Below are 17,705 nucleotides of genomic sequence, written 5' to 3' on the forward strand. Positions count from 1 at the left end.
TTTGTAACTTGTATACATATATTCAGTTGCAACACAGAAGAACTATAAATCCATATACTTCAAACCTCTTCCTCTGGTGTGAATATACTGATCATTTAGGCAGAAATGTGTTCATCAGCATTCATTAAACAGACTGACTTCTGTACATCTGGAGGAGTTAAAAATGATTTGTGGTCAAATGGGACAGACATATACTTCAGGTATAGAATAAACTACTTTGGAAAAGGAGAAGAAAAGCAGTTGAAACAGGCTGTCAGAAAACCACATATTCCTAGGTATATCTGTTAGGTGTTCAGATAATGTAGCTGCAGAATAAAATTGCTAATGATTACCTCTTATTTTTCTGCTGTCTCTATTCCTTTGCTAGAATAATACACAGCTGATACGCAGGTGATAATCTAAACATAATCACATCTGCTTTTTTAATTATACTTATATATCAGTACTGTCTAAAGCAAGCAAAGTACTTGGTACACCCATAGTTGGATGTAAAAGCAATCAACAGATCACCAAATAAACACTTCAGTTATGCTAAACATTGGTGGTTCAGTTCATCTGTAAAACAGTGATTCAGTAACTATTTCTAGACTAGTGCTGGGGCAGAGGGAGGGCTTTTTTTTTCAGTGTTGTTTGTTTGGTGTGGTGGTGGTGGTGTTGGTTTGTTTTCTTTCCAGAACATTAAGAATTCCAGTATGGGAGGACATCACTTTGCTAGGTATTGAGACAAACAGAATACACAGGAAAAAAACAGTCTTTCCTATTAATAGTTTATGACTAAATATATGAAAGAAGATAAAGAATTTCATGACATTAACTGTTACTATAAACAATGGTCTTAGCATAGTAGGTGTTAAGAAGGGTATGAATGGGAAACAAAAACAAAATACTCTATTATTATTATTCTAGAAAAGACCCATATATGATTCTTCCACATGCAGACTGATATCCTGTAGCATAAAGAGAGATTTTTGCTGATAATCTCACTGTGAGCTAAGATTCCATCTTCCTATCTCATAAGGCAAAAGCAGATATAACCGTTTTGATTTGCACTCGCTTTTCAATATTCATCCCTTTATTACAAGAAAATTAGTATCTTTTGGTAAATTTTCAATCTCATGTTTTCTATTATTCTACTGCATTCACTCTTTTCTAGGAGCTTTTGTAATGAAATGGGAGGGTATAATTTTTTTAATAAGGGAAAAGAAATATTAACAGTTTCCAAGCTTGTGTAATTCAGAAAACCAGAGTTCCAAGGCCTTCTGGTTTTGTGTTTGTTTGTTTTGTTTTGTATTTTTCCTTTACTAATAGCTCAGAGAAACTACATGTATCCATCTTCCTTTCCTGGTACCTCTGTGACTGAACTGAAAAGTCTAAAATTGCATTGTTACAGGTGGAAGTCTGAGAAATTACCTGAAAGACAATGAAAAGCTTACAAGTTGTAGTCTACTGCCTGCATTGCAAGAGCAGAAAGACTGATTATTTTGCTTCTTACATTTTAAATATGCTATCATCTAATCTACCCATCTAATAATAGGCAAGTAAGAGAAAACATGGGCTTGTTGCATGTTTTTGAGATCCTGATTCAAATCCCTTCTGTAGCCTGGACTTCTTGTATTGTCTGTGGTCACTTGCTTATTTCAGGACTCTACTCTCCAACTCTAAAATATTACCACAAAAATTACAAATGGATAAAAGTTACAAAATCATGCTTTCATACTTCAGTGTGTTTTGAAATATACATTATAATCACTAATGTGAAAGAAACCATCTCAGTTAAAATGACCAAGTGTAAAATGTCTTGTCTTTGAAAAGGTCCAGATTCTCAGATTCTTATCATTAATGAAGCTATGAGATAATGACTGGTTTGGGGAAGTTTGCTGAGGAAGCTGTAGCCTGACTTCAGTCTAGACTCAGAGATCAAATAAACTGGTTGACCCAGAGTTTTGGAATTTTTTCTCAGATTTTTTTTTTTTTTCCAATTCTGCACAGTTGAAAAGAAAAATAATATAATTTTTCAATATAATAACTTTGTTCCAGTTGACTGTGTTGAACTATTTCTCCACTGGAAATGGAGAATTGTATCTCAGATATATTCAACTATACTGTTAAACAGTGTTCTTACTCCACTGATGGAGTCTATTTATGTCAGGATTTATCCACCAATCCTTCTTACGCTACCATATTCTGGGTGAGATTATCAAATACTAATGGGAAATTCTCTATACCACTCTGGCTTTTCTCCTTGACGCCTTTGAAATTCACCAAACTTTAAACGAATTTACGAAATTAACTTTAAACACAACTACATCTTTTTTATTCTGAATATCAACTTGACAGTGTAATTTTATTTTTTTTGTTTATCTGTGTAAAATTTTATCAAAACCTCAGACTTCAGAGTAAGATTTAGATCATCTGTTTATTGTTAGAGAGCTATCCAGTAATTTAGAAGAGCTTGCTTTGTAATGTTAATGAGAGCAAAACACCCTCTTAGCTACCACCCCAATGCCAATTACTTAAAATGTTAGCTTAACTCTGATTCCAGATATTTACATCATGATATAAAGCTTTACACACAAAAGAAATGTTGAAAGTTTCAAATCATTATTTGACACTAATCTTCAGCCTGAGGTACCTTCCAAATTAAATTAAATTAAAAGAAATACTGGACATGCTTTGCTTCATAATATAACTAAATTTCCCAGACTCCTGCTATTCCATATTAGCCAGTTTACATTCTTTTAGACAAAGGGCAAGACCAAGTGCTAGAATGTCCAGTTGTCATTTTCATATCTGCTCCTTCTTTAGTATTGGACTTATAGAGCAATTACATTATCAAAAGTGCCCAAAGCATCTCCATTCTTAAAATACTGAATAACAACAAATTAACATTTATTTTCTGTATTTTGACAGACAGACTTATCTGTGAACTTATCAATCTTCTATAATATTCTTAGATTGTCAAACACTGGTCACTAAGATGTTACCAGCAATATTCTCTTTAGGACCTAAGAGCACGTACTGGTAGCACCACCATTTAAATGTATTATATCACGTAACATAAAAGAGAAGGGTTCATTGGCATAATGCTTCATGAACCTTAATACAGAGTAGCACAGAATGGGGCCAGTAATTACTAGCTTACACACATCCCAACTTTGTAGGGGGTGAAAATGTACACATATGTGTCATTTATCAAACGGAGACTTTAAATAGAACAATAAACTATTATTTCACATTTTATAATAAAAATATCAGCATATGAATTCATAGGACGTTTGTTTAGTTGTGTTTATTTTTTACCTATTATACCTGTATTTATGCTAGTGATAAGGGGAACTGAAGCTAACTTTGAGTTTTCCGTATATTCAGAAATCTGTGCAGTTATATCTGGTGCCTTAGTAAGTTACACTGGGTCAAGGTGCAATGAATAAAGCTGTTCATAAACCCCAATACCGTATTGCCTGGTGTGCTTTCTCTGCAACAGAAAATAACCTCTTCTACTCAGACTAAGATTCACAAATATTTCCATTGAAATAAATAGAACTAGTTGTAGTAGATTATATTTAGTGTAAAAAGATTAAGATCTCTCTGTGAGTTATTTAAAAAGTTCTGGGTCATGTGTATGTGTGTCTCATTTCTCCATAACTGTCAAAACACTTTTTGCCTAACGGTCTTCATGTGGATTTAGTGCCTTTACAGTATTTTGATGAATACCTAATGATAACAGGGAATGAAACTGTGGCCAAAACAATGTTGTACAATACTGATGTAGTATTCTATAGTCTTGCTGCATGGATCAGAATTTTTACAAATCCACTTAAGATAGCATGGTAATCTGATGGCTAAAATGTTGGTGTTTTGCTTCTACAAAATATAATGCCAACTCTAAATCTGTTGGAGGTGAAGGAGCAATAATGAGAAGAGGGGAACATGGCAAATAAGGAACAGAGTTGGTGTTTGGGTTGTTTTCCATTTGTGCACAATTCCTAAAGAACAATGCCTTTTACAGGTTATCCACATTAAGTTTTGCAATAGGAAATAAATGCTGATTTTTTTTTTATTTTTTTTTTTGTCCTATGACGGAAAGTGAAAATTGATACAGAACTTTGTGGAGCGTTAATCTTGATCAGAGAAGCAGAAAAGCATTTGAAACAGATCTTTCAGCTTAGAAGAGATTAGCCTTCAAATTAAAATCGAGGTTCGTGCTAATTCTCATTAAACCACTATTCTGTATAATAATTTAGACTTTCTTCATTTTATTTCGTGGGAAAGATTAAAATAGCTTCTTCAGAGATACTGGAAATTTATTTACCAAGTTGTGTGGTAAATACTCGCAGTCCTTTTCATCTAAAATAAACGTCTAGGTAATACTGATCACTCGTCACTTTCATGTAAACTCCATGAGGAAGAAAACTTCCATAAAAATCCACAATGAAGTCTAGTTTTTATAGTTCCTTCTTTACTCTTGTCATAGTCAGCAGTATTCCCAAAAGAGAAATTTCACTAGTTTATAACAGTCCTCTTAAAAATAATACTAGATTTGCTATTTTTAGAATTTTTAGGAACTATTAATAAAAATATTACCCCATTATCTTTTGGATTGTATTCCAGAAATGTGTACTGGTCATTGTCACAAAACACACTGGAGCATGGAATAACACTTATATCAGACTGTTCAAACTAATTTTTTCTTGTGCAAACATTTATTTCTTCTGCAAAGGTACATTTTTCCTTCTACTGAGAGAAGTAATACTAAATTAGGTAGGATGCAAGAATATGACATCCAAAACGATACAATAAAGTTAGTTTAAGTGTTTCATTCATTTTTTTCTGTGCTTTCCTTAATTCCTTACTTGTCTACAGCTTTATTTAGATTAGCAATACTTGTTTATTACAGAGTAAGAAATTATGGGAACCATGCCTGATCTGAAAAGAAAAAAAATAGTAAAAAGTCAAATTAAATTTGTCAGGAACTTCCCACAGATATTTTAACAAGCCTAGAAAGAACTTATCTGAGATTCCATATATAGCTGAAGTGTTAAGAAGTGAAGAAAAAAAAAAAAGGCATATCGCACATGCTTTTTACACATGCTCAAGACCAGGGTAACTTTGGAAAAAAGATTGTCTTTTTTTCTTTTTTAAAACTTATATATTCAAACAGTCCAGACTTGCAATCTGGAAACACATAATGCTCCAAAAGTTGCCATTAGAATGCCAACAACTCTGAGAAATAAATATAGAGCTGAATCTGAGATTGTCACAATTTCCCTGCAATTATGGGAGCTGTATACTTTTTCAGTCTCCCACGATTGTGTGTTAAACAGCTACACAAAGGAAAAGGGCAAATATTTAGGACTGGACTGGCAGTATTTGTATGAGGAATAGTATTCAGGCAAAGACTCAGAACAAGCTATAAAACAAAAGCCCAAGACTGATAGTAGGTGTCTTGTCTGTTGTTTCCCATAGAGGAAAGTTGGTCAGAGATTCCATTTACTCTACCAAATCAACAGGAGAAGAGTGCTGATGACATTTCTTCCTGATGACACTTCCTAAAAGAATTGTGCATTGATAGATATGTATCTTCATTCTCTAGTATTTAAAGATGCTTTGGCTCCTATGACAGGATTCCTGAATACTTGCAGCTTAACATACGTACGTAGTGTAATATATCTAACAGTGGTTTGGCATTACTTTCTCCCTTTCAAACGCAGCTTGCTGTGCAGTACAACCATAGTATATTATTATTGTTTTACATTAAAAAAAATAACAAAATTCTAATACAAATTGTAAATGTCTCTTTAAGGAGTGCAAATTATTCAAGAACTTTGAACACATAATAGAACAAGTATTTTAAAAGTCATTATTATCTCTGAAGTGTCACCTGTCTGATATGTTCTCTCCATGGCTAATAGGGTACATATAATTACGGAGCTCATATAAATCTCAGTCTTCTTACTCAGACTGAGCTATTACACTTCCTGATTAATCAGAAGGCATGGTTTTGTCTTTTCATTAGATTTAAAAAAAAAATAAAACATCAATTTTCACAATATTTTAAAAGTTTAATTCTATTATCTAGATTCATATTAAACACCACTTAACATCTCAGTACTCTGTGAAGTGCTGCTCATCAGTAGTATGGCTGGTAGAACAGTATGCCCAATAATTAATTTTTCAAAATAATAACTTCAAACTTCCATAATATGCCTTGTTTGTGTTTAGAAAATAATTTAGCAAGTGCCTTAAAAAATTGGCCTGTTCAATGCAAACACTATTTTTTTTTCTTTAAATGTGACTTCCCAAATGAATGCAGAAATTTCAGAGTTTACTGGCTTTGGTGGGAGTCAAATTATTTAAAATCTCTTTAGGTAACTGTATCAGTGTGGTGGGTTAAGACAGATATTGTTCTGTCATCTGGTTTTGAAGTTCTCTATACATCTTGCTGCTGATCAGACTTAGGTGGAATACATGGATACAATGAGGAGAGATTTGTGTTTATGGACTGGACTGGCAGTATTTGTATGAGGATGTCTGATAACCAATCGTCTAATGTCTAGGGCGATACAAGAAGGCACAGTAGTACCTCCAGCTCTTCCGTCTCTCCATATGACCATTTCTATCACTGTAAAGTGGCACTGCCATCTAAGAAAATAATTTCTAAATGCTCAGTTCACCTTAGCCTGAAATCAAGTAGCAGCAGGTTGCTAGACAACTCTACATTTGTGTCATTTCTGTCTTGGAAGAAGACATTCACCTCATAATTTTTATAATGGTGATCTTCTAACAGGTCATTTTTGCCTGAAATTAAGAGCAAAACCTGAGGTCTTCCACAACAGTCTCAGACTAGCCCACCATGGGCTAGTATGTCAGAAGTCTACCTATTAGAGGCTCACCACAGTTTCCTCTCCTGCACCCTCAGAGATACTTCCCCTGTACTCTGAAGCGTCTCTGAAACAAGTAGCCAGCCTTGTTCTTCCCACCACATGCAATGCTCTGCCAACATTACACTAAAATCCCAACATTCCAAATGACCAATTGAGCTAGTCACAAATACATAAAAATAACACCACTTGAGTTTTCATAAACAGTAACTGCCACAATTAATTGTATTAAATGAATTCATAATGTCAGCGCAAATGTAACTTTGTTGTTTTTTCTGGACTCAAAACTATGATCTGTGAACTGCCAAGTAAGAGGAAAAATGGGAAGCAAAAACTAATCAAGCCTTGAAAATTAATCCAGTGCACTTTGAATGTTGCTATCATTTTAGCTAAATTGTAATTTTTTTGCAATCTGTGGTCAGTCTCAGTACAAAAACAAATGATCATGTGGGTCACAGTTTGAATACAGTTTGTAAATTAATTCCTCAGTGTCAGTAAGATACACGATATCAGAAACTACTGTTATGAGATAAGCTCCACTTTTATGATACTCTTAGGTGGGTGAAAAAACTACTTAGATTTTGATAGTCTTTATAAACTGTGTTGACTAGTCAACTAGTTCCACTTTTTAAAAAATTGAACAATATCTACAAAAATGTCTTTTAAAATGTTATTTAACTGATTAATCCCCATTTGAACAAGTGATCAAACGCAACATTTTTGTACACAGTGAAAACATAGCTTGCTCACTTTTCAAAAGGGTACATTCAACCAAATATAGACCTCAGCCTTTAGACCATCTCTGTTATAGCTGTCTGTGCTTGATAATGAGAATTATACAGCAATAGTGATTAAGTGACTTGCACCTTTAGCTTCTTTTGAATTTGGTGTGAAGATGGGACACTGAATCCCCTTCCATAGTCAGGGAAGGTTGTGTATTAACAAGTGCTGTCACATAAGGAACAAATATAACCACGGGCTTCCATTTGCAACTCAGCTTGTTGTTTTTCCCATCTGTATTTGTTTCAGATTTGGTTTGGTAGCACTGCTTTCATCTGTGCTGCAGTTTTCTCTAGTCACAAGGGGAAGAGAAAACAAAGTGAGAAAAACGTAAAACCTCTAAAACATTTTTGGCTATTTAGAACAATAAAAGAGTGAAGCTATTCTACAGTGTTTACTCCTTATTAAATATTTTAACAATCACTACATTTTGAAGGAGCTCTGTAACTTAAAGCTGCTGGAAGTACGGTAAATGCTATTAACTTAATATCTTAAAAAGGTAAAGGACAAACACTTTTATTTGCAAAAAGCTAAAGCACTTTGACTTTCCTGGCAGAGCTAATACGTAGTGAGGACTGTTGTTCAAATCTTGTAATTGCCTCTGCCAGGCATATGATCCTTGTGCTAAGCTGTTAGATCTGCAGTTATTAATGGCTGAAGCGAGCCGAGACTTGTAAGACCCAGGTAGAGGGGTAGGCAGTTTTCTTCTTTTTGCTAACTCAGTAGGTAAATTGCACTGATGTTAACCTAATGCCTTCCTTCCCGATCTACCATAGCTTGTTATTCAGTGAGCCAAGCACAACCATGTCAGACTTAGCAACCTGCTTTCTACCACAAAAATTCAGCACTTCCTAACATTTCTTTGTAAGTGGAGCCAGGATTTGTCCCTCAAGAGATACTTCAGAGTAAATAATAATATCACTGTTTTTATCTGTGAGTATAAACACTGGTTTTTGTCTCATAATGAGTGTTTCTGTTTTACTGCTACTTCCCACCAGGAAGCTGACTGCTAACATAATTAACAGATGATTGCACGGGGGAGGCTGAAATCTTTAACAGCTGTTTTAGGGCATTCTGTACTAAATCTTCTGTGCTGAAGAACATTTACAGTTTTTTAATGGCATTCTGTCCAGTGGCCCAGAGATTATGGGACCATGGTGTGTGTGCCTCCAGGAAGACTTAACTTTTTCACTTACTTCAAAAAATATGAAGAATCCACTTTTAAAGCACGTAGTGGATTAGTACAAGTACTTGAGCATACATATCAGAATTCAGTACAAAAGATCAGCTTTAACTGTGAACTCTAAAAACTGAATGTGTAGTGCTGAAATGGTTGGCAGGTTTATTTTACAATAAAAGTATTTTGAAGCTTCAGTCATTTCTGATGCTCCAGGTGATCTATTGCTTTGTTGCAGGATAAAAGGGAGACAATATGAATCCATGTTACTATTTGTTAATTAACAGAAGAGTCATTCTGAGAGTAATGCATAGCGCAGCACAAAAGTTTCCTGTTATAAAATAGAGTAATTGTTGTCTGTGATAGAATAATAATTATAAAATTGAGAGAGAAATCATTTGGGAAAGAACTGCTTCAGTTCTCCAAGGAGTATTATAGTGTTTGCCAGAAGTAAGGTAGCATGCATCAAATTCTAGATAGAAAAATAAGAGCTTTAGAGTAATAAGGGTATAATTAAGTAATGATTGAAGTACGAGTCACATTTACAAACTGTGTATCATGTTGTCCAAGAGAAAGAAGACTACTTGATCTGTGGGAGTTTTTAAGCTGAGACACTGAAACATTTTCTGCACTAGTAAGCTTTTGCTGGGGCATACCACCAAAGTCTTCCTCTGACAGACTTAACAGCACTGAGATGTTCTTCTTCTCTTTTCATGACCCTCTCCCAATTCCAGTGTGTGCTAGTTTAAGTAGAATATAGAAACAAAGCATTTTTGCTTCCATTGTTGTTGCAAGGATGATGCTAAAACAGAAATTAGCATGAGGCTGACAGAACTACTTTCTACAAAGCATTACTTCTTCTTCCTTCCACACAAGTAAATTGATTCCCTCTTTTATCTATAAGAGGGACCCAATCCTAAAATAATTCAGAAGAAAGGTGAGTATAGAGGTATATTAACAATTTACTTACGTGGGACTGTATGCCTAAACCTGCCACAAAAGTGTAAATTTGAACCTCTTGGTATAGCTGATGCAGTGGTTTTATAAATGTTAATTTTTTTCTTTAATGCTTTTTTAATTTACGGTGTTTTTGCACAGCGAGAAAGGGCTTGGCATGTACATGCAGCAATTTTTTTACCCAACTCAAACTTTCCAACTACTATGCGGGTCTCACTGCAGATGTGAAAACACTTGCTCCCTTAGTGAATTAGACCATTAAGATCTTGAGCAGTTTCAATCAAAATAAAGCTTTTAAAATAGAATTTAGGCTTCTAAATCACTTATTTTGAAAATTTACTTACAAGGACAAATCAAGATAAATTTGACAATATTTGCTTAAGTTCTTTTCTTTTGTAGCCTCTGTTAAATTGAAGAACTCATAAAATTTAACACATTTTCTAAAATGAGGAGGCAAAAATGACAAAAGTATTTATTGAAGGAAAGAGGAGGATTATTTTAAAGAAATCTTTATAAAATTTTCTTTTGAGGAAATTGTAATAGATTTTTTTGTACAAGTTGAATCTAGACTCAGATATTTTAAATCAATTGATTCAGAAATGTGTGGGCTTTTTATCCCCCTTTTAGATTAACAGTCTCAGGTGATTTCCAAAAGGAAAGGCAAAAGAAGGGCTTTACTCATTAATTCACGCTGTGACAAATGCCTATTAAAGTGCCTTCTGAGATATACAGTAGGGAGTTGTTCCTTTAAAGTCACCAGTCAACATGACAGCCAGAAGTATACAATTGTCCAAGTGATGTGTGGAGGTGTTCTGAATTATCTGAATCTCTTTCCAGATAGGTGGTGATGTTCATTTATGGAGTAAGCACATTAGAAGGGAAAGGTGATTTTAATTTATTCCTTTAAATACCCAATGTAAGAACAGTTCTTGCACAAAAGTAATATTTAGCTCTATAGTTTCATCATGAAAGTACATACTGTAGCAAAATTACTCCAATTTTAATCTCAGTACAGGAGCAGGATTTCAAATGTATTTCCAGTACCAGTTAATGTGTCATTATTGGCATTGGAACTGGTATGTTCCAGTACCAGTTATGTGTATACATACATACAGAAAAAAATTATAGACTTGGAAAATGTAAATTTTTGTTCCTTTAGTGTGAAATTGTAAACACTTACTGCAACAGCACATATAAAAGTTATGAAATCCGATGCTTTGAGGGTGGGGATTGGAAAATATATTTGGCTTCTCTGTTGACTTTTTGTTCTCTCAATTCCATTTGTTGTATGTGATTCTGAAGTGGCACAGTAATAGTGATTTTTTTTCCTAGAACATATACATACATATACAGTGCTAAACTTCAACAGGCAATAGAATGAAATAGCAGTATAAATAGATATTTATGACTGTCAAATGGCTTGTTCATATGACAGACTGTATTAATTTAGCAATTCAATGCTGGAATGTATACTTCAGGGTCTCTTAATATTGCTAGAAATATTCAGCATTGATAAAATCTACCTTGCTGTGCAAGGTTCAAAGAAAGCCAAACATACTGCTTAATCTTACTTAAACCCAAAGGGACTTAAAGTGTAAAAGGTATATAAATCAAAAAATAGTATATACATTTTTATGCAGTCAATAAAATGAATCTCACTCTGCATATTTTAAAAACATCCATATGTTTGTTTGTTTCTTTCTTTCCTTCTTTCTCTAAAATGTTGTGTGGAAAGAATTATTCCAGTAATCAAAGTTCTCTAACAGCAAGTTGTTCGTTTGGGTTTTTTTCATTTTTCAAAGACTCTGGGACACAGCACGCTTATTGCCTATGTATAAGCGCTATACTGCATATTTCAGGAAGGAAGGCACCAAGCCTAAGCAGGTCTGTACTTCACAAATGGAACTCTCTGCACCACAGTCCACCATATATGCATTATCTGAATGTGTGACTGTGCAGAAAATACAGGAGACCAGAAAGAGAGGAACTAGCAGTACAAATGGGAGAAGCAACGCGTTACGTTAAAGTGTAGAGATTACCTTCACAGTGACTTTGACCTTCTCTGGGCACCTCTTTAAGAAAGTTAAATTTGCCCAGGCACTGATGTTAAATGGCAAAACAGCCTCCATATGTATCTGAAAACTGTTGCAGCTTCCCATATTGGGTGACTCTCTGCAACTTGTCTGCACAGAGCATTTCCTTGGATGCTCAAACTACCAAATCATTCCTTGGCTATGGCCAAAGCATGCAAGTGAAAATTTGAACAGTTGTATAAGCAGTTGTGCCTCAATGGTGGGAAATACTCCTGGCTTGCTTGCTTGAATTTACTAAAACAAATGCAGCTTTTATCTAAGTTTCTAAAGAATGGACTACACATCTGTACATAACTGGTTTAAGAAATACGAGGTAAGTTGTGCTCTGAAAGATACTCAAGCACTGAATTTACATGACTGATCTTATTAAAAAAAGCAGTGATATCATCAGAACATAAATAAATGCTTTTTTTTTTAATTTTTAACTTAGAATTCTTTCTTTACATCTCTAATATCCTGTTGTTTTGCTACTGTGAAGTACATGGTAACTATATATGTACACAAGAAAACATTTTTTGTGAATAACCTCTTCACAGTATCTTGCCAAGGCTTACAAGGAAACCTAAAATAAATAGCCTCTTTTTTCCCATCTTCTGAAGCAAATTATTTATCAGCTTTGAGCGTGTCAGGGCTTCTTGAGTAGGTAGGATATTTTTTGCTTTTATTTGCATTGCTCTTCAACACAACTGGTAGCACTAAGGACTGGTGATCAGTAAGTTTATGAAATATTTTATTACATAATTTACTGCTACAATCCTGATTCAGTAAAACTTCACTGAATTAACAGGTGAATAACTTGTGTTGATCAGTAAATTCCTCCTTTATTTCTGCACCCTTCCCTAGCAGCCAAATTGAAAGACAAATTGCATTATGATGGTCAAGAAACATCTCAGTACATCCAACAAATCAAAGGTTTATTTCAGATACTTTCAATAACGAAAGCAAAATGTGAGATTCACGAAAGGAATCAGTGATACTTACAAAATTAGTGAAAAAGTCAATGACTGAATCTTTTTACCCTCAGAGCAGTGACTGGGATATTCACATGGCCAGAAGAAAACTGGTACGTTACCCTCCCTGCCACAGAAATCACCCATTTGACACACACACAGTCTGGATACAGGGCTGATCTTTCACATGCTATCCTGTGGCAGATTTTCAGATTGATCTAGGCAATATTTAAATATTTCACATAGTGACAGGAAAACAGGTGAGTTTTTCTCAGAGTTATCTCTCTGAGTAAATGAATATTTAACTATTCCATATAAAATGTGTGTACTGTAAGCATCAAGCTTCAACTGCACAGTTTTCAAAGGGAACCAGGTCCTTTGAAAATCTAGTCTTTCAGAAACTGAAACAGGTTTTAAGATCCATTTTTTTCAGAAAAAAAAAAATCACTAAGCAGATTCATGAATGTTAATAAATTATTCAGAATAGTTTATTTACTGAACAAACGCATTTGCCAAAGACTCACCATGTTCTTCTGCACAGAGCAGCTTCTTTTATGAAAAATAATATACAATCCAATTTGGCAGTTTGTGGGATATGAGAGACCAGAACCCATCTGTTACTGAACCTAACTGCTTGGTTAGGAATCTAAGCTATGCAAGTAGAATTATTTGTCTTAGAGAGAAATGCAAAAGCAGTGAGATGGACATTACTGTACTGCAGAAGTATAGATAAGAAATGGATCACAAGCTAGACACCAGAACAAAGAAGCCTGAGTGAAGTTCCACCATAGTAGAAGTTCTCAAGAAAATTAAGATTAGAAATATGTCTCTAAACAGGTACAAATCTAAGAACCAGACTCCTGAAATTAAAGTCCTGTTATATTGAGCTAAGCATTTTAGCATGTGAGCATTTTATAGATGAACAGGATCATTTAAAAGAAATAGCTGATTCTTCTCCTAAAGAAACATAACCAGTAAGGTTTTGAAATGGTATAGTATGCATATATTACAAATCCATCTGTCAGCAAAAGAAAAAAGAGGAAAGGTCTGTATCATTTCTATCATATTTATTATTAAATACTATCATATGACTTAATGGCAAACTATGTTATCAAAACTGTGATTTGATGATGCAGGGTGGTTCGTGGCAGATGAGAGGAATAATTCCATCTCCTCTCCACTTTGAAGAATCAACAAGCATCGGAAAACCCAGAGATGGAACATATGCCTCCCAAACAGCAAAAAGTGAGCATCTTTTCAGAAAGGGCATAATGGAAGGAGAAAAGAGAGAACTCAAGGATGAACAGACTGGGAAGATCAAAAACAGAATGGGACTAGACTAAGAAGACAGAGTTCAGCTGGTAACAGACCTGAAGTTCACAGACCTCACAGACGGAAAACCCTTGATATAAATCAGATTTCTGGAGTTGAAAACCTGTGGAAGTAAGAAGTTGCAGTGAACCGGAAATATGCCAAAAAATATTTCTGTATCTCAGTCAAGGGCAAACAACCTCCTAAAATGAACTATCTTGATCACTTGCCGTTATATAGCCATACTATGAGGCTACTTCAACTGTATTTTACTGCTCAGATATTCCATTCATAGTTAATAACCATTCAAATGAAGGGGGTGCAAGCAACACCTCTGGCAGTATCTGTATTGCACACTAAATACAAGAGAATACAAAAGATATGCTTCATCAAAACCAAATTTGAACCATTTACATAATGGTGCGAAGAAAAGACAAAAAAGCAAACAATTAAAAATAAGATATACTTATGTAATACTAATCGTTATGAATTAATAAGCAATTGATCTCAGGATCCCCACAGGTCTGCAGCCTTTCTCATTAAATATTTCCTGAAAGTATGTCTAATATTCTAAATATTCCTTTTGACAGTATTTCTATGTAGAATATATATGCTTTTTCTATAATGGACTGTAGCAAAGTACAAGCAACATAGGATTGGATTAAAGTGATATCCTCCAGTACAGAAAAACAAGAATCTGGACAGGCCCGTATTCTAAGGTGGACAAACAAAAGACAATACTCAAGATTTTTTAAGAATGGACTTTGTTCATTTACTGGAAAGTTAGCATCAGAAGAGACTGCTATGGTAACTTGCAGAGCTGGAGGAGAGAGTGCTGCTAAAACAGCCTCATGTAAAGTACAATCCTGATTGCGTTGTGGGGAAACACCTGCACAGCCTTCCTGCCACAGTGCACCTGTGTCCAGCCTCACCACAGGACAATACCTGAAGACCTAGAATGTAATTTCCAGCAGCCATTTTCAGACCTGGGTTCATATTTTATATTTCAGATTTGCCAAAGATCTGTCTTGTAATGCTTCCATGAATATTAATAAAAAGAATTAAAAGTAGCTATTCATTTTCCACTAGTCATTTGCTGCAATTTTCCGACAATTACCATACTCTGTAATAGTGTTATGCTATAATTCTGCTGTCAATATTTTGTAAAGATTATTTGTTTGCGTTTTGTTAAGTGCACACAAACTTGAAATAGACATTTCTATAGCTAAATGGATGCTATGGCTTGTGCAGTTGCTTATACACTGTTTCCTATCTGAGATCAGATCATGCTTCTTCCATAGAAGATAACTTCATAAAGTTCAAGTCAAACAACTGGTATCAGTGAAGTGCTTGACGGAAGCTTCAGATTAGAGCTGGTGAAAGTGTTAAGCCACAGTGTGGTCCAGAAAGAAGTAAAAAGAATATTTCATTTATTTTAGCCATCAAAACCCTAGCTAAATAAATAAAATTGATAAAATAAGACAGGCTGCAGGGTCTTTTCCTATTCCAGTAGAAAAGAAAATGTAGGTATAAGATGCTAAGATCTACATTTTCTAAAATCTCAAAGAATACTGCAATCAGAAGTTATGAATACAGAAAATGCTTGTGGTTTAATTATTTTTTAAACTATAAAACTACGCTTTGATAAATATACTCTTTAACTCTCCATTATGTTATTTACAATGCTGCCATTTCCAACCGACAGCATTCATATTTGTAACTATGTTAAGATGTTATTCACCATTTCATAACTCTCTGAATAAACGTTTAACTGCTTCAATGTACAGCATATTCTTCTAAACAAAGGTAGTAATTAGTAATGTGCATGATCTTGTGATTACCAATAAAGGAGAATCCATCTTTCTTTAGGAAAGTAGCTAAAATCTAAAATATGTAGACCAGCATTAAAATCAAAGTTTCTGACTGTCACATTGAAGACTCATTCTGACAACATAAATATATTGAATTTAAATCAATCAGTATGCTGTTATACATTACCAGACAATTTTGCTTTTGTGTCATTTGACCACAATAAATTGTTACTACAAAGTAGACCTCACACATCGTTTTGCAAGATGGGATCGTGTAATAGCCTATTGACACACTAGGCTGTATGGTAAAATAGCGGCATGATGCTCTTGGCACTCATGAACGCTGTTCATTTAGCATTTTTAAGTTAAACACAAATTCCTGGTTGGTTTGTTTGTTTTAACATAAGGGGGACTTGTATTTTAAATATAGTATTTGACTTGAGGCAAACAAATACTTTTTCTATCGGATTGTAATTACTTATTCTGATAGTCCTTCAAATACTTCATAAAGGAATAAATCAATGGTAGTTACATACAAGCCTAGGATCTAGCATGAAAAGAAACTGCATGTAAAGAAGCATGCATACTGGATAATAAAAACAGTCTGTGACCCTGGCAGTTAGCTTTTCGACAAGCAACAAAAGCGTATTTTGTTTGGGGTTTCCCCTCAGTGCATGTTATCCTCCGGAGATGGTATTGTACCTCTTCTACTCTCCCTCCTACTGTAGCCGTAGAGAAGAGAAAGGTATTGCCCTTCTGCCGAGACAGCAGTGCCCGAAGGCTGCGGGATGCCCCGTGCTTTGCCGAGGGGCGCCGGCCGTGACTCGGCTGCGGGGCGGGGCGGGCGCCGCATCCCTTTCGCACCAAAGTTTCTCACCGGGGCTGGCCTCCCGCGGGCGGTGTGCGCCGCTGACCCGCCAGCAGCGGGGCCGAGCAGAGCGCCCCGCCGCCGCCCCGACCCTCCGCAGGGCCCGCGCCGCCGGGCCGCCCGTCTCAGGCGGGCTGGCCAAGGGGCAACGGGTGTCTTTGGCGGAGCACCCTTCGCTGCCTCTCGGGCTGTCACCGCGACCCCCCGCGTACCGCGCAGTCACCTGTCGTCGCTCTGCCAGCCTTGGTCGCCCAGCAGCAAGTCCCGAAACCGGTATCGCGGGGGCAGCGGGGGCACCTCGCTGTCCAGGTCCACCATCCTGCCCGGAGGAGGAGAGCACCCGCCGCCGCCGCTCCCCTGCGGAGGGGCGGTCACCCCCCACCCACCGAACCGGGCGGGGGGAAAAGCCCAGCGCGGCAGGAGGAGGGACGGCAGCGGCACGGAGCAGTCGCCCCCAGCCGCGCGCGGGGGCTGCGCGCACCAAGGCGTTCGGAGCGCGCGGCGGAGCCGTCTCCCGGCGGCTGTTGACGGACCGCAGTTGAGAGTTCCCGTCCCGGGGGAGCCAAGTGCCGGGGGCGGCGGCCTCGGAGGCGCGCGCCCGCCCGCCCACTCACCCGGCACGAGCGCGCGCGCGCCGCCCGCCACGGCTGACAACAAAGAGCCCGTTCAGCGCTATGCAAGTGGTGTTCGAGCCGCCGCGGGCCGGCGAGCCAATGGCAGGGGCGCGTATTAGCATACTGGAGTGACGGCGCGGGAACCCCCGCCTGCCGGCTCATGGCAGCCCCGCATCAGCGGCCGGACACGCGCTGTTCGTTCCGCGCGGAGCGGGTAGGGGCTACAGCTTCGAGCCGCCACGGAGACGACCCCGCGGCTCTGC

At 36.8% G+C, this 17,705-nt stretch overlaps 1 protein-coding gene and 1 long non-coding RNA gene across 5 annotated transcripts in view; one reads left to right on the forward strand and one right to left on the reverse strand.

The window, feature by feature from the left end:
• The window catches only part of LOC110362438 (uncharacterized), a 64,376-nt gene extending 47,806 nt beyond the window's left edge, over positions 1-16,570 (forward strand). The window contains exon 4 of the long non-coding RNA XR_010474312.1: positions 13,975-16,570. This is a non-coding gene — a long non-coding RNA (uncharacterized LOC110362438). The remainder of the gene's footprint in view (positions 1-13,974) is intronic.
• Positions 1-17,490, reverse strand: part of KCNT2 (potassium sodium-activated channel subfamily T member 2) — a 131,810-nt gene extending 114,320 nt beyond the window's left edge. For 3 of the 4 annotated variants that reach the window (XM_065072337.1, XM_065072335.1, XM_065072334.1), the window contains exon 1: positions 17,052-17,490. In XM_065072337.1, coding sequence (XP_064928409.1) covers positions 17,052-17,146 — 95 coding nt within the window. In that variant the 5' untranslated portion in view covers positions 17,147-17,490. Of the gene's footprint in view, positions 1-14,208; positions 14,272-17,051 lie in introns of those variants that run through there. The other variant, XM_065072336.1, reaches the window with a different exon arrangement.
• Positions 17,491-17,705: the final 215 nt, after the last annotated feature.

Source organism: Columba livia, chromosome 8 (genome assembly GCF_036013475.1).
Source record: "Columba livia isolate bColLiv1 breed racing homer chromosome 8, bColLiv1.pat.W.v2, whole genome shotgun sequence".
NCBI lineage: Eukaryota > Metazoa > Chordata > Aves > Columbiformes > Columbidae > Columba > Columba livia.